The sequence below is a fragment of the Gorilla gorilla genome, chromosome 8 (assembly GCF_029281585.2).
Source record: "Gorilla gorilla gorilla isolate KB3781 chromosome 8, NHGRI_mGorGor1-v2.1_pri, whole genome shotgun sequence".
NCBI lineage: Eukaryota > Metazoa > Chordata > Mammalia > Primates > Hominidae > Gorilla > Gorilla gorilla.
Genome location: NC_073232.2, coordinates 9,996,791 through 10,015,000, shown reverse-complemented (window position 1 = coordinate 10,015,000; position 18,210 = coordinate 9,996,791). Strand labels below are relative to the sequence as shown.

General features: G+C 42.4%; 1 protein-coding gene across 10 annotated transcripts in view; it reads right to left on the bottom strand.

Annotated features, from left to right (window-relative positions):
• The window catches only part of WDR37 (WD repeat domain 37), a 100,029-nt gene that overhangs the window by 81,478 nt on the left and 341 nt on the right, over positions 1-18,210 (bottom strand). For 4 of the 10 annotated variants that reach the window (XM_019034565.4, XM_063709842.1, XM_055353748.2 and 1 more), the window contains exon 2: positions 2,561-2,738. In XM_019034565.4, the coding sequence (XP_018890110.1) occupies positions 2,561-2,698 (138 nt within the window). In that variant the 5' untranslated portion in view covers positions 2,699-2,738. Of the gene's footprint in view, positions 1-2,560; positions 2,739-17,930; positions 18,141-18,210 lie in introns of those variants that run through there. The other 6 variants (XM_055353751.2, XM_063709840.1, XM_019034566.4 and 3 more) reach the window with 5 other exon arrangements.

Below are 18,210 nucleotides of genomic sequence, written 5' to 3'. Positions count from 1 at the left end.
AACCTAACAGGATGTCTCCCTCAGACTCATCTGCCCTCTCTTCTATATTGCTGCTCCTCAACAACTGAAAGGGCGTCACTCTACACTGTCTAGAACGAGACCACTCCTACGTTAATCAACACCTCCCTGTTCTGAGATCGCCCCCCTCACACCTACCATGCCAAACGCGTGCAGCAGACACCACAGCTCTCTCCCGCCCAGGGCAGGGGGAAGGGAGAGCACCTCACGGGGGCCACTCACCTCTCCCGCCCACGGCAGGGGGAAGGGAGAGCACCTCACGGGGACCACTCACCTCTCCCGCCCACGGCAGGGGGAAGGGAGAGCACCTCACGGGGACCACTTACAGAACATGCTGACTGGTCCCACTCCGAATCACTGCTCATTGAACAAATGAGCTCCGTCTAGGGAGCGAGCGTGGGAGACACAGGCCAAAGGTGGTGCAGAGGAGGAGGCCGTGCGGCTTGGAGACCTCTGAGCTACCTTCGTGAGGGTTACCATGAGATGCAGTCACCGCCTCTGCTGTGTCACAAAGGAGAATGGGCATTCAGGGCCCAGAGAAGAACACTTTCACCCCAGGCAGGAGACAACTCTAGAACATGCCAGCAGCGGAGGCTGCAGGGTTTCCACTGCTAGAAATGTACGTGAACCTACAAATTAGGAAAACCTATCTTTGACTGCTTACTCACACTGTCCAATAGGGTAGCCACTTGCCACATCTGACTATGTAAATTTCAATGTAATTAAAAGTTTTAAAAATTAAAATTTCATGTCCTGGGACACTGGCTACATTTCAAGTGCTCAGCAGCCACATGTGACTGGTGGTTCCCACATCAGACAGCAGATACAGATACAGACACTGCCCCCACCACAGGAGTCCTGCCGCATAGCTCTGCTGTCCCCTAAGTGCTGTGTTGAACGGGGTCCACAGGCCCAGGACCTCAGCATGCGACTGTGTTTGGAAGCAGGGCCCTGAAAGAGGTGGTGAGAGTAAAATGAGGTCATAAAGGAAGGCCCTCCAGTATGACAGGGGTCCTTGTAAGAAGAGACTAGGACAAGACACGCAGAGAGGGACAACTCTGTGAGGACACAGGGAGAAGATGGTGTCGGCGAGCCACAGACAGAGGCCTCAGGAGGAACCAGCCCTGCTCACACCTTGATCTAGGACTTCCAGCTGCCTGGAAGGACAATGAGAAAATAAATGTCTGTTGTTTAAGCTGCCCAGTCTGTTAAGCTACCCAGTCTGTGGCATTATGTTATGGGAGTCCTAGCAAAGTAATACACTAAGAATACCAAAGCTATTTTTGTAATTTTTTTGAACACTAAGTTAAAATGTAATCACTTTTTATAGAAATTAGAACCAGGTACTGGTTTATTTATTCAATGCATAATCATCTAATTTGAGGTGAAGATCCTCTTCGTAGCAACAGTCATGTCGGGTTCTGGGTTCACACTGCTGTATTCAGTGTAGAGGTCCCGGCCTCAAAGTCCTGGCATAAAGTTACCCACATGGTCCTAACAAGATCCAATATTCACAGAAGCCAATTTCTCAGGTTTAAGCTTTATCTTCCTACAGCATTATGGCTGGTGAATTTGTTCTAATTGTGAAGGAATGGTTCAAAGTTTACATATAGTTATATACATATATAACCATATATTAGATATATCTAGAGCTTATTTTAATATAAATATACTGCGTCTAGACTTCACAACACTCTTTAAAAATTCTGACAGAATTTCATCAGCTATAAACGAACTAGAAAAAGTATAAGCAAAACTTATCTTTATCAAAAATAATTAGTTCATTTTAATCCAAGGATGACATACTCACAGCGGCAGAGACAAGGATAAACCTAAGCAAAGTCACTAAAAGATCTGATTCCAAAAACTCTTCAGAGAACAGAAAGAGATCATTAAAAGGATATGATACTCTTCTTTTCTCGAGACTATTAGAGACAGAAAACCCAGAATTGTACTGTCCACAAGCCTGTACAAAGAATAAAACTAATCCAAACTCTCATACCTACTTTGATTTGTTATTACTTAGTATACATATGCTAACCCATCTGTGTATGCTGTTGTATTTGATAGAAGTTTTAATGAGTTTATTTTGGGGGAGTTTGGGAGGGGTGATCTTTTTTCTTAGTAACCCAACCCTTTTTTTCTACTTCGGAGACCTTTATATATTTGGCTACTTTTATAACATCACAGACACAATCACCATCTTTAAAATAAGGCCTTGATCCCGGGCCCGGTGGCTCACGCCTGTAATCCTAACACTTTGGGAGGGCGAGGCAGGTGGATCACCTGAGGTTAGGAGTTCGAGACGAGCCTGACCAACATGGTGAAACCCTGTCTCCACTAAAAATACAAAATCAGCCGGGCATGCTGGCACATGCCTCTAATCCCAGCTACTCAGGAGGCTGAGGCAGGAGAATCACTTCCACCCAGGAGGTGGAGGTTGTGAGTGGAGATCGCGCCATCGCACTCCAGCCGGGGAAACGAGCGAAACTCTGTCTCAAAAATCAATCAATCAATAAGGCCCTAATCAATCGTAGCTTACTTGTCCTTCTAACATGTCTCTTGGCAGTCCCGTCCTCTCCTGCTCCGAGCTGTTAGTTCTTCGTATAGAAAGGCTATGGGATTTGCGCTTCTGTTTTGTTTGGCGAGCAGTCGAACAACTTGCGCTTTCTGTGGGCATTACTTCTAGGAGGTAGTGTCCTGGTCACTCCTGCAATAAGCTAAAAACAGCAAGAAAAAACAGTGTTTCTGATACAGCGAGCTGAAACAAAAGAAAAACAGTGAAGATAATGATGACTTCTAATTACAAGCTTCCTTACTATGGTTAACATTAACTATATAATTTGGAATATGACAAATTAAGATGTTTTAAGGTAGGGACCACAGCCTTTATTAAAGAAGTAATTTCTTTATCAAATTTCATTAACATCTTAAGTATCAAATGGCAAAAAAGAGGTTTAAAATTTAAAAAAAAAATAGCTCTCCCTTAACCCAACAGAATTCCCCAGGCACAGTCTACTCCCCCGAGGGAACCAATGTTAATTGCATATTCTAGACTACAGATTCTAGACTCATGCTGTCCAATAGGAATATAATGCAAGTCACGGATGTAAATTTTCCACTGTCCACATTTTTAAAAATAAAAGCATATGAAATTACTTTTAATGATTTACTTAACCCAATACGTTTAAAATATTTTATAGTCAACATAAAAAAAAATGGGATATTTTATGATTACCTCTTTGAAATTCAGCGTGTATATTTACAGCATATCTCAATTCAAACTAACCACATGTGATTAAGTTATTCAAATCTCTAATTTAAATATTATGATTTACCCACTTTGGGCATTTTCTACTCATTCCCTGTTATTATCCATCCTTCCTCCCAATTATATCACTACGTTACTTACTACAATCTTAGGTAATATATTTACACACATATCTTCTTTCTTCAACTACAGATTTTGCTATTTTGAACATTACCTGCTGATTTTTTGCTATTACTGATCCCTCCTCCCATGAACACAATCCTATCATCAGGCCAGCTCAGCACCTCACTGTCAAAGAATGCCTGCCCCATATGCAGTCAAAGGCAAAGCAGGACACGCCCACGACCTCCCAGAAGCCAACAGGCCTCCATCATCTTCTTTTAGAGAAAAGACTGGCCCAAGTCCCAAGAGTAGGGGATGGTTCTGTGAATATATCAGCGTAAAGGAAAAATACGCTAACCTTTAAAATACACATAAGGACTAAGTAAACATCTAAATTCCAAGTAGACAGTTACAATGGTGACCTACGCAACAGCAATAGCCTGAGCCTCAAGGCAAGACCTTATTTCTGGTGTGCCCAGCCCTCTTCATTACCAACTCCTTAGACATTACCAGGTGCAGACACACATCCCTGAAATGCTACTCCTTTCCTTCCCAACGGCACTCACTTACTCAATAGCCCTAACACCTCCTTACTTTGTTATAGAATGATTCCTTTTCTACAATATTTTAAAATCACTAGCGTTCCCTTCTTTTTAAACAAGTCAGCCTGTTTTGAAAAATAAGTTTATCTACACATAGAAGAGAGTATTCTTAACAGAGATGAAATGTATTCACAAAAAATTTAGAGTGTCTTCCATAAAGGTTATTAATAACATAAACAAGATCTTTCCTATTCAGTTTATTAAGCATTCTAATTATAATCCTAAATATCAAGGCTGAAAATATTTTTCTAAGAGAAAATATTGTCACTTATAAAAATTCACTTCATTTATTTTTAATATTATAAATAAAACAGTAGAAATCAACATATTTAACCTTAGAATTCAAGGAAGTCATAGCATTTTTCTAAATATCTCTTCTAAATATCTTTCTAAATATGAATGTGAGTATATACAGTTTAGCTTTGTTTCCTGTTTCTTACATACTATGCAGAACTCTCATATATAAATTTTGTTATTAAAACTTTTTTCAAAGCCAAGCATAACCCAAAAATGTTAGAAACCTGGAAGACAGTTTGCCTATTATTTAGGACAGTTTTTAAAAGCTTTAACTTAATCACAAGCTTCTAGTAACTCTCAACCAAAACAGTCATGTGAGTTATGAAGTTTCCAATTTTTTTTTTTTTTTTTTTTGAGACGGAGTCTTGCTCTGTCTCCTAGGCTGGAGTGGAGTTGCACGATCTCAGCTCACTGCAACCTCCATCCCCCAGGTTCAAGCAAGAATCTCGTGCCTCAGCCTCCCGAGTAACTGGGACTATAGGCATGCACCACCATGCCCAGCTAATTTTTGTATTTTTAGTAGAGACAGGGTTTCGCCACGTTGACCAGGTTGGTCTTGAACTCCTGACCTCAGGTGATCCACCCACCTCAGCCTCCCAAAGTGCTAGGATTACAGATGTGAGCTACTGTGCCTGGCCTCAACTTTTTATTTTGAAATAACTGCAGATTCACAGGAAGTTGCAAAGATGGTCCATATTTCCCCAGTGGTTACATCTTACATCATTACAGTACAATCTGTTAATTTGTTAGTTTGTTAATTTCACTAAACCAACAAACTGACATTAGTATAATGTGTGTATAGTTGTCATTCTGTTACATATATAAATTCCATTAGGTGCCACATGTTCAAGATACAAAACACTCCCCTCGCCATACAGATCACCCACACTACCCATTAGTTACCCCAACTCCCTGGCACCATCCCTCAATTCCTGATAACCATTAATCTGTAACCATCTCTACAATTTTGTCATTTTGAGAATGTTATGTAAATATGATCAAAGAGCAGTTACCCTTTTTGAGTTCTTTTTTCCACTCAATTTAATGGTTACGATCCAACCAATTTTCTGCATGTATCAACAGTTTTTTCCTTTTTATTACTAGCTAGTGTCCACAGTATGGACATTTAACCATTTGTTTAACCATTCACCTGCTGCAAAAAAAAAAAATATATATATATATATTCTTTCCCATTTTTTTACTATTACTAATAAAGTTGCCATGAACAATAATACACAGGGTTTTATGTGAACCTAAGTTCTCATTTCTTTTGGATAAACAGCCCAAGAATAAGGCTGCTCAGTCACAGGGTAAATGTATATTTAGCTTTAAAAAAAATCTTGATATACGATTCACACACCATGTAAGACACCTATTTAAAGTGCACAATTCAATGACTCTCAGTATACTCAGGAAGTTGTGCGATCATTACCACAATCAACTGTACATTTTTATCACCCCAAAAAGAAGCCCCACACCTATTTGCCCTCACTCCTCATTTCTCCCACCCACTTCCCAGCTAGCCCTAGGCAACCACTAATTTACTTTCTCTCCATATGAATCTGCCTGTTCTGGCCATTTCATAAAAATGGAATCATACAACATACGCTCCGGTCTGTGACAATCAGCTTCTTTCACTTAGCACAACGATTTCAAAGTCCATCTATGTTGTAGCATAGTGGTAATGTATTCCCTTTTATTGCCAAATACAACTGACAGACATTTGGTTGTTTCCATATTTTAGGTTATTATGAAGGTTAAAGTGCAAATTTCTTGTATGTGTATACTTTTATTTCTCTTGGGTATACCTGGAAACAGAATTGCTTATGTTTAATCATGTTTAGTTTTTGTGGTTTTTTTCTAAGAGTGTCAAACTATCAGTATTTTCCAGGGTGGCTGTTTCATTCTACATTACCATCAGGAACACATGAGAGATTCAGTTCTCCACATCCTCACCAGCATTTGGTATTGTCACTACTTTTTTATGAAAATTTGTCATACATCAGAAATTTTGTGCCAGGTATACAACACATAGTCATCAAGACAGGCTATTTAGGGTGTCCACCACCCCAGTAAAACACCGTTTGTTTGTTTTTTTGAGACAGTCTCGCTGTGTCGCCCAGGCTGGAATGCAGTGGCTCAATCTCGGCTCACTGCAACCTCCACCTCCCGGGTTCACGCCATTCTCCTGCCTCAGCCTCCCGAGTGGCTGGGACTACAGGCGCCCGCCACCACGCCCGGCTAATTTTTTGTATTTTTAGTAGAGACGGGGTTTCACCGTGTTAACCAGGATGGTCTCCATCTCCTGACCTCATGATCCACCCCGCCTCAGCCTCCCAAAGTGCTGGGATTACAGGCGTCAGCCACCACGCCCGGCCTAAGATACTGTTTTCTTAAGGATAGTCACCCTACTCTGCTGTCAAACACTGAATGTATTCCTTCTATCATACTGCATGTTTGTACCTTTTAACTCTCTTCTCATTCTCCCTCTGCCCCCGACTCACACCCTTCCCGGTCTCTATTATCTATCTATTTTTCCACTGTTTACCTCCATGTGTTCACATTTTTTAGCTCCCACGTGAGAACATGAGACATGACTTTTTGTGCCTGGCTTATTTCACTTAAAATAATGGCCTCTGGTTCCATCCATGTTGCTGCGAATGGCATGATTTCATTCTTCTTATGGCTGAATGGTATTGCAGAGTGTGTGTGTGCATGCGCACCACATTTTACTTATCTAGTCATCTGTCAACGGGCACTTAGGTTGATTCCATACCTTTGCTATTGTGAACAGTGCTGTGTAAACCTGCAAGTGCAGGCATCCCTTTGTCACTATTTTTTTATTTAGCTGTTCCGTTAGGTGTGTAATATCTCACTGTGATCTTAATTTGCATTTCCCTGATGGCTAGTGACACTATCTTTTCATGTGCTTGTCATCCACATATCCTCTTCAGTGAGGTGTCTCTTCACGCCCATTTTCTAACAGTATTGTTCGGGTTTTTTACTGTTGAGATTTAAGAGTTCTTTACATACTCTATAGTATGAATTATATGTCACATAGGTTAAGCTGCAAATCATTTCTCCCAATCTGCTGCTTTTCATTCTAAGAGTTTTTCACAAAGCAACACTTCTTTAATTTTGGTAATTTTTTTCTGTGCATCACAGTTTTAAAGTCATGACAAGAACTTTTCATGAATCCCTAGGGGCCAAAAATTTTCTCCTGTTTTCTCCTGAATTTTTTATAGTTTTCTGTTTCACATCTAAATTTATTACCTATATGGTACTAACCTTTTTATAAGGTGTAAAATTTAAGTCAAGGTTTTTTGTTGTTTCTTTTCACCTGTGTATCCAATTATCCCAGCCCCATTTGTTGAAGATGATCCATCCTAGATTGAACTGCTTTGGACTTTTGTCAAATCAACTCACTGTACTTGTGTGGGGTTATTTCTTGGTTCTCTATTCTGTTCCACTGATCTACATATTTATCCTTCCACCAACGGCAGTGATATTGTTTGGCTATGTCCCCAGCTAAATCTCATCTTGAATTCCAATGTGTTGTGGGAAGGACCCAGTGGGAGGTAACTGAATCATGGAGGGGCAGGTCTTTCCCATGCTGTTCTCATGATAGTAAGTCTCACAAGATCTGATGGTTCTACAGGGGGGAGTTTTCCTGCACAAGCTCTCCCTCTCTGCCTGCCGCCATCCATGCAGAATGTGACTGGCTCCTCCTTGCCTTCTGCCATGATTGTGAGGCCTCCCCAGCCATGTGGAACTGTAAGTCCAATAAACCTCTTTCCTTTGTAAATTGCCCAATCTCAGGTATGTCCTTGTCAGCAGCGTGAAAATGGACTAATACAAGCAGTTTCTATTATTGTTCTGTATGATAAGTCTTAAAATCAGTTACAGTGATTCCTATTAAATCTTTCTCCATTTTATTTTAGCTATTCTAGTCCTTTGTCTTTCCTTTTACATTTTTGAATAATCTTTTACATATCTACAAAAATCTTGCTGGAATCTTGATAGGAATTGTGTTAAATCTGTACATCAATCTGGGGAGAAATGGTATATTTATTATGTTGAGTCTTTTAATCTATGAATACAGTATTTATTTAGATCTTACTTTCCTCCATGTCAAGGTTTTTTCTGCGTAAGTCCTAGTATCGGGCTGGGCGCGGTGGCTCACGCCTGTAATCCCAGCACTTTGGGAGGCCAAGGTGGACGGATCACAAGGTCAGGAGATCGAGACCATCCTAGCTAACACGGTGAAACCCCGTCTCTACTAAAAAATACAAAAAATTAGCAGGGCATGGTGGCAGCCACCTGTAGTCCCAGATACTCAGGAGGCTGAGGCAGGAGAATGGCATCAACCCGGGAGGCGGAAGTTGCAGTGAGCCAAGATCACACCACTGCACTCCAACCTGGGTGACAGAGCAAGACTCCATTTCAAAAAAAAAAAAAGTCCTACATATCTTTTCTCCATTTTAGACTAACATCTCTTTTTATTTTTTGTGTAAGTTTAAATGATACTGTACTTTTATTTTGGTTTCCACATGTTAATTGCTAGTATAAATACAACTGGATTTTATGTATTAAACGTGTACATTCTTGCTGAACCTAAAGTTCAAGATTTTTTGTGGATTCCTTGGGATTTTCTATGTTAACTATTAAGTCATCTAAAAAAAAAGGACAGTTTTATTTCTTCCTTTGTGGTTTGTAAGCCTTCTATTTCCTTTTACTACCTTATTGATTTGGCTAGAAATTCCAGTACTATTTTAAATTACTATAGTGACAGCAAACACCTTTGCTTTGCCCTGAATATTCGGGTGAAAATATTGTGTTTCATCATTAACTTTGATGCCAGCTACAGATTTTTTTGTAGATGCTGTTTATCAAGTTGAAAACGTTTCCCTCTATCATTCATTTTCTGAGTTTCTTTCACGAATGAGTGCTGAATTCTATCATGTTTTTTTCCGAGTAGCTTTTTTTTTGACCTACTGACAGGACCAATTACACTCATGACTTTCAAACATTGATCCAACCTTGTAGCCACAAAATAAACTGCACTTGTTCATGGTGTATCATTCATTCTCTCCCTCTATTCTCTTTTTTGCCTTCTTGTGGGGTAAACATTTTTTATAATTTCATATTTATTTACCTACAGTATTTCTGAGTTTGCCTGTTTTGTATAACTTTTTAGTGGTAGCTCTAGGTTTTACATTATACATTTACAGCTTATTGTAGTCTACTGATTATCAGCATTTTACCAGTTCACATAAAGTATACAAATCTTACTTTCCTCTATGCTTCTTTACCTTTCCCCATTTATAACGTAATCATAAATATTTCCTACACAGACACTGAGAACCACACCACAGTTATGCTTCAAATTCCAAACACAATTTAGAAAATAAACGAATACTGAATTGACCGATATTTTTGCTGTCCATTCTTTGTTCTTCCCTCCTGATGTTCCCACATTTCTTTTATCATTTCCTTTCTGTTTGGAGAATTTCCTTTATTTGTTATTTTCATAGAGTAGGTCAGCTGGAGATAAATCATGTGAAGGAAGTTTTCACTTGATATAAAATTCTGAGTTGATAGTCCTTTTCCTTCAGCATCTGAAAAAAATGTCCTGCCACTTCTTTATGCCCTCCACAATTTCTGATAAGATCCACTGTCAGGCCAGGTGCAGTGGCTCATGACTGTAATTCCAGCAAGCGTGAGGGAGGCCGAGGCGGGCAGATCACCTGAGGTCAGGAGTTCAAGACCAGCCTGGCTAACATGGTGAAACCCCGTCTTTACTAAAAATACAAAACTAGCCAGGCGTGATGTGGCATGCCTGTAATCCCAGCTACTTGGGAGGCTAGGGCAGAACTGCTTGAACCTGGGAGGCAGAGGTTGTAGTGAGCTGAGATCACACCACTGCACTCCAGCCTGGGTGACAGAGCAAGATTCCATCTCAAAAAAAAAAAAAAAAAACAAAGATCCATTGTCACTCAAATTGTTTCCCACTACAGGTCAAGTGGTATCTCTCTTACTATGCTTCTGTCTTCAGTTTTCAGAAGTTTGCCTGGATGTGTCTTAGCATCTCTGTGTTTATCTTCTCTGGGTTTATGCTGCTTCTTACGTCTGAAGGTGTATGGCTTGCCAAGTTTAGGAAACATACAGCAGTGATTTCTTCAGACACGTTTTCCCCCCACCCCGTCCTTCTCTCTTTCTAGACCTCTGATGACACAGATGTTGCATCTTCTGTTAAAGTCCCATGGGCCCCTGAGGCTCTGCTCACTTTTTTCCAGTCTATTTTCTCTCCGCTGTTCAGACTGGGTAACTTCTATTGTTCTATCTTCAAATTAACAGCTTCTTTTGTCTGTCCTCTCCTTTCTGCTGCTAAGCCATCCACTGAATTTATTTCACATATTCTATTTTTCACTTTTGAAATTTTGTGTTTCTTTTTTACATCCTGTATTTTCTTCCTGAGGCTATTTGTCGTTTGTCTCGAATGTTAATTGGTTATTGAAGCATTTCTACAATCGCTGCTTTAAGGTCCTTGTCAAATAATTCTAAATTCTGTGTCATCTCTATGTTGGCATCAGTGGTCTTTTCTTACTGAGGTTGAGATTTTCCTATGAGTGATTTTCCATTGAAATCCTGACATCAGACTCAGGATCTGATGTAAGTCTTCTGTTAGAGCAGGCCTCTGCCAGGTGGATGTGGACGGTGAGGTGGAAGTTGAGATCCCCACTCAGCCTCCACGGACCCCTGCATGAGAAGGAAAGTTCAGCCTCCTGCCGAACCTCCACTCCCACCACCAAGGCTGAATCAGGGCTGCCTCCGTGCTGCTCCCTATACAGTCTCCCCCACGCCACAGGGGGGTGGCCTCATGACCACAGGGCAGCAGTAAAGTTCCTGAGTTTTGCAAGGTCCCTCTTATGATACCCTAGCAGAAAGGAGGCTGTGCTCTGTCACCACCCAGCAGAAGTAAAACCCCAACTCCTCAGCCAGTCTTCTCTGACAGCAACCCTGCAGAGAGGAGCATCTCATCCCAGCTTGTCATGAGTGGGAATCTGAAGTACCTGCCCAGCCTCTGATTCGCAGGGTGAGGGTGGTGCTGCAGGGTTTCCTGTGATATTTAGCTGGAGGAAAGTACTTACCGCCGAAAAGTTCTCTGATTAGCAGGGTGAGGGTGGTGCTGCAGGGTTTCCTGTGATATTTAGCTGGAGGAAAGTACTTACCATCGAAAAGTTCTGTGATTTGTAGGCTGCCCCTTTCCTGGTCTTTCAGACACAGACAGCAGGCTTTTCTTGGGTCTTGTTTTGTCTGAGTTCTTTTATACCTGCGCTGCTAGCTTGTCCAGCACAACATATGAGATACATGAGGCAAAAAGAAAACTCACAGAACTAAGTTTGGTGTCATTTCTGTGGTCCCAGTGTACGAAGGAAGTCTACCTTCTTTTCTCCATCTTTTAGTCTCTTTTTTTTTTAACAGAGTGTCGCTCTGTTCCCCAGGCTGGAGTGCAATGGCACAATCTTGGCTCACTGCAACCTCCACCTCCTGGGTTCAAGCAATTCTCCTGCCTCAGCCTCCCAAGTAGCTGGGACTACAGGTGCCCAACAGCACATCTGGCTAATTATTGTATTTTTAGCGGAGACAAGGTTTCACCATATGGACCTGGGTGGTCTCTAACTCCTGACCTTGTGATCTGCCCGCCTCAGCCTCCCAAAGTGCTTGGATTACAGGCGTGAGCCACTGCACCCAGCCCACTCTTACATTTGTTTTATATATGTCCAGTGTTTTTAGATGTACTTCATGGAAGGAATAAGGAAAAATAAGTCTCCATCTTTCCACAAGCAGAAAGCCAAGAATCATCTTTTATTCTCAAATTGCATATGTGTAGGCCTATTTTTAAAGGAGAAGTAAGTCTTGCTTTACAACATAAAACAGTTACTTTGTAGTTTATGGAGTATGTTTTGTAAAGGAAAAAAAGAAACCACATCAAAAGCCTGGGAAAGCTGTCCTGATATGGCCTCAGAGAAAAAGGGAGACTCTGTCTTCAGTTAAATGAAGCAAATGGAACCAGCAAAGGGTTTCCCTTCCTTCTCTTAAGAACTTCATCTGTAGAAACATTCTGATGCATTCCAGACATTCTACAAGTTGGTTACCAAAAATGCAGAGATTACAATATCACCTTTCCTTTCTCATCAAAATTATAAGTTTTGGATCACTGATTTTATCTCACTGGCTATTCCAGCCTCTCTGTAAGTTACATGGTGTTCTTTTTGGTTTAGCTTGCTTTCTTCGCCACTTCACAAAATAGTCAATACCACCGGCAATCTTTTTCTGCTGATCAACTGCAACCAAATGTATGCATTTCCTACAATCACCTCCCTGGAACTTGGCACCAAATACAGATTTTTTCATACTGGAGTAATCTTATCATCTCTGTATTCACACCCTCCACATTTTTTCCCAGCGTCTGTATTGGTCCTATCACCACTTCCTTCCTTTCACACCACATCCTCCATAGAAACTCAGTCCTTGGCCCAAAAAAAAAAAAGCTCAAGACCAGAAGTGTTTCAGAATTCAGATGCTTTCAGATTTTGGAATATCCGCATATACATAATAAGATATCCTAGGGATGGGACCCAAGGCTAAACTCAAAGTTCATTTATGTTTCATGTATACCTCATGCACGTAGCCTGAAGGTAACTTTTTTTTTTTTTGAGATGAAGTCTCCACTGTAGCCCAGGCTGGAGTGCAGTGGTGTTAACCTCGGTTCACTGCAACCTCCATCTCCCAGGTTCAAGCAATTCTCCTGCCTCAGCCTCCCAAGTAGCTGGAATTACAGGCACCCAACACCATGCCCAGCTAATTTTTGTATTTTTAAGAGAGACGGGATTTCACCATGTTGGCAAGGTGGTTTCGAACTCCTGGCCTCAAGTGGTCTGCCCAGCTCGGCCTCCCAAAATGCTGGGATTACTGGCCTGAGCCACCACAGCAGGCCCCCTGAAGGTAATTTTATTTTGCCCTAGGGCATCCTGAATAAACTATGTTGCGCACCCACATTTTGACTACAACCTGTCTGTCACAAGGTAAGGTGTGGAAATTTCCACTTGTGTCATGTTAGCACTCAAAAAGTTTTGGATTTTGGAGCACTATGGATTTTGAATTTTTGGATTAGGATGCTCAACCGGCAGTAGCATAAATCTTATTTAAATGTTTAATCACCAGTTTAGGGGGTTTTCAGGTTGGTATCATGGGAAGAGGGACAAGGAAGTGGCAGGTGTTTGTAAAACTACTGAAATGGTATACCATGGAATCTAAAATAGACAGGAAGGGAAGTGAAAACAGAAAGAATTAATGGAGAGATACTGGAAGAAAGTTGGTGGACTGGCAGATCTACCAGAGGCTGAAGAGCTACTACAAAGAATTGCTGTAAGGCTCAAATGGATCAATAAATACAAAGAGTCACTAATCCTCATAACATCCCTATGAGACAGAGTTCCCAAATCCAATTAAGAGCCTTTCAACACAGTCATACATCACTTAAGGATGGGGACAGGTCCTGAGAGATGCATCATTAGGTGATTTTGTCACTGTGGGAACATCGCAGAGTATACTTACACAAAGCTAGGTGCACAGCCTACTCCACACCTAGGCTAGATGGCCGAGCCTGCTGCTCCTAGCCTACAACCCTGCACAGCATGTTACTGTACTGAATACTGCAGGCAACTGTAACACAATGGTATCTATTTGTGTACCTAAACATATCTACACATAGAAAAGGTACAGTAAAAATAGAGTATTACAATCTTATGGGACCACCATCTTACATGAGGTCTGTTGTTGACCAAAACATCATTTGTTATGTGACACCCGATTGTATTTAACAGACTAAACACTAATAAACTGATTATAGAACTGTAAAAAGAAAAAACAAACTTCTTCACTCCAAATATAACCTTCTTTATCCTCTATGCACTGTTTTACCTAAATACAAGCAAAGAGAAACCTGAGATTCCAAAACGTAATTATTTTCCTTCAAAATATTCACATTTACCCAATATTATTGGACAGATTACCATATTACAAAGAAGGCTTATGGAGATTAAATGTCCTTCTGGTTTTCAATAAAACATTATTTTCAAGAAACTATAAATAGTCCCCTCTAAAAATTCAATCTCTTTATCCTACCATGGATTTAACAGAATAAACGCTCCTTCTGAACTCGACTCATTTAGTCTGTGCAATTCATCTGCCCTTAGTATATGCTGCCATGTGTGTAATACACCCCTACCGTTTGCAAGCAGTCAGAACAACAGGCACACAGCTTTGACGCAGCACAGTGCTCTACACACAGCAGGCACTGGCCACACACTGGACTAATTAATGAAACCCATAAACACACTGCGTTAGCAAGCTGAATTCCTCATCTTTAGAAATGCTGTAATATTGGGCCAGGCATGGTGGCTCATGCCTGTAATCCCAGCCTTTTGGGAGGCCCAGGCAGGCGGATCACCTAAGGTCAGGAGTTTAAGACCAGCCTGGCCAACATGGTGAAACCCCATCTCTACTAAAATACAAAAATCAGCTGGGCATGATGGTGCATGCCTCCCATCTACCCCGGAGGCTGAGGCACGAGAATTGCTCCACCCTGGGAGGTGGAGGCAGTGGTGAGCTGAGATCATGCCGCTGCACTCCAGCCTGCGTGACAGAAATGCTGTAATATAAAACAGCATCAATGAACACTTAGCTTTCTGCTCTTTCTCAAAAGACTCTTTTCTATATTTTTTTTGAGACAGAGTCTCGCTCTGTCGCCCAGGCTGGAGTGCAGTGGCGCGATCTCAACCCACTGCAACCTCCACCTCCCGGGTTCAACCAATCCTCTGCCTCAGCCTCCTGAGTAGTTGGGGTTACAAGCGCCCACCACCACGCCTGGCTAATTTTTTGTATTTTCAGTAGAGACGGGGTTTCACCATCTTGGCCAGGCTGGTCTTGAACTCCTGACCTCTTGATCCACCTGACTCGGCCTCCCAAAGTGCTGGGATTACAGGCGCGAGCCACTGCGCCTGGCCAGATTATTTTCAATATTTCCAATATTAATTAATTTGTAGCTATAGAAATTATCATTCTCCTAAGTGTGTATAATTTGAGGAAGGCAGATAACATAACCAAAGCAGCTTTAAACAGCAATATGACAAATTCTTTTCTTTTTGACACAGAATCTCGCTCTGTCTCCCCAGGCTGGAGGGCAGTGACGTGATCTCGGCTAAACGCAACTTCTGCCTCCTGAGTTCAAGTGATTCTCCTGCTTCAGCCTCCTGAGTAGCTGGGACTACAAGTGCCCGCCACCATGCCCAGCTGATTTTTGTATTTTTAGTAGAGACGGGACTTCACCATGTTGGCCAGGGTGGTCTTGAACTGCTGACCTCAGGTGATCTGCCCACCTTGGCTTCCCAAAGTGCTGGGATTACAGGCATGAGCCACCACGCCCTGCCAACAAATTCTTAATTTACACTTTCATTTGAAACAAAAAACACAAAACATTACTTTCAGTTTCATATCCAGTAGGATTTTAAACATTTTTCTTTCATCAAAGCAAAAACACTTGCTTAAATGGTTAATTTCACAAATGTTAATCACATGCAAAAGAATGGTTAAGGAATATAATGTCCACGTGGCATTAAAAATAAATTGGAGAAATAAATTGAAAATTGCATAAAATGTGATGGAATTTCCACCAGAAGTTTAATCAAGTTTGTAGTAACATTTTATCATAATAACACTGTTAGACGAATTCCTAGTGGGCTGAGACACCAAATTCAACTTCTGAGCAATATCGAGGAAGAGAATGGTCTCTACAGGCAACCTCAGAAATCTGTCATCAGTATTAACCTGCTTAAAATGTTTTGTCATTGACGAAATGAAGGCATGGAATACATACACCATCAATTCTGTGGATGACAATCAATTAGGAAATACCATTAATCAGATAAATAGCCATCAAGATTTTCAAAAGATCTCAGTAGTTAAAAGAACAACTTTAAACCAAGGATGAAATTCAACAGATGTAAAATCTTTTCCCTGAAAAGAATAAGACAGGATAAATATGAAAACTCTATCTTAGTTTCACCTCGGGGAAAGGGACTTAGGGATTTTAGTTCAGGGCAAATGCCCAAAGTGAACAGCCTAACATAGCTACCCAAAAAGAGGAGGAGGGAAACACACTCACTCAAGATCTCCTGTATACAGCACTTTGCAAAAATGGCTGGCATATATTACATAACGTAACCTTCCCAGTAACAAAATGAGGCTGATATGAACACCATGTTAGAGGACAGGGAGTGGGGACTTAGGAAGGCCTTGCCCAAGGTCACACTGCTGTTGAAACGTGGCCAGTGTACACGAGTCCCTACTCTGTCTCCTGTGAGCAGTATTAATAGAAAGGCAGCGTCTAAACCCAGGGGATAACAGATCACTCCATTTGTTCCACATTGGTGAGTTCATATTTACATACCGTGTTCAACTCCTGGGACATATCAAAAGCTATTTTGAAAGACTCGAATTTGATCAGGAAAGTAACCAGAACGGTGTGTGTGTCTGCTGGGGTTGGGGGAAGTTCAGAAGACGAAGAAAGTTCCTGGAGATAAAACTATCTTGAGCTTTCTCATTAAGAGGTAAATAATTCCTGCAATACTTTTATGACCGTAACTCACAGGCCAACATACTGAATTTAAGAGAAAAACACTTGAACTTCAATAAATGAAACTTCCAAGCAATTAACACTTTTCTATAATGGTATCCGCTTCAAGGGACGAATGTTTTACCGTTTAAGTTAAATGACAAAATCTCTAAAAACCTGGCAGACCTTAAGCTATTTTCACTCACAACCTGGAAAAACGTATTTATTCAACTTGGTTTAGTAAATGAGTACATTATTATTGTTGCTCTTGTGTTATTCCGGTGAACAGCTGTCTTAAAATGTTTCCCTCCAGCGGTGGCTGCTTTCAGGGGGAAGGGAAGGAAAAGGAAGTCTTCAAAAGGGGAACAATATCATGGCGCTGTGTTAATCACTTCAGCATCCGTCACTCCACACTCACCACCCTTCTTGAAGCCGACCATCCCCACTCTTTGGATAGAAGAAAGGCCATTCTCCTCTCTGAAGAGCCTCCCAAGTGCTTCCCTGGAGACGCACTTCCCCGGGATGCCCAGGCCGAAGCAAAGGGGGCGGGGAGAGACCCCGGGCCGAACCCTTCTGCCCCCAACCCCTCCAGCGCCGCCCCGGGCCCTCCAGCGCCCCGACTCTTCCTGGACTCCGACCTCTTCTGCACCGCCCCGGGCCCCGATCCCTCCCGCACCCTGGTCCCTCTGGCACCGCCACGGACTACTCCTGCGCCCCGACTTCTCTTGCACCCTGAACCCTTCTGCACCACGGCCCTTCCTGCACCGCCACGGGCCCTCCTGGGACCCGACCCCTCCTGCACCACCACGGACCCTCTGCATTCCAAGCCCACCTGCACTCCATCCGCCACTATGCCCCGACTGCCCCTGCACCCCCTTGAGCCCTGCAGTGTCCCGACTCCTCTTCGGGGCATCCGGGGAACGACTCGGCGCCTGACAGGTAGGAAGATGGCGGCACTCACCTGTCACAGCAGCTGCGCCCGCCACCCCCGGAGCCAGCCCGGGTCGCGCACCGCCAGTGAGTCCCTACGACGCGGCCCCCAGTACCGACCCGAAGACGCGCAGGACACCGCTGTCTCCGCACTGACGCGACCCCACAACCCCAACCTGGCGCTAATGCACTTCCGGCGTCGCCGGAAGTCCCGCCCCAGCCCCGCGCCTCTGGGTTCTCCGGAAGCCGCCCCACACCTCCGCCCCACACCCGGCGGCGCCGGAAGTCACGTCCCGGCTTCCGCCCCGCAG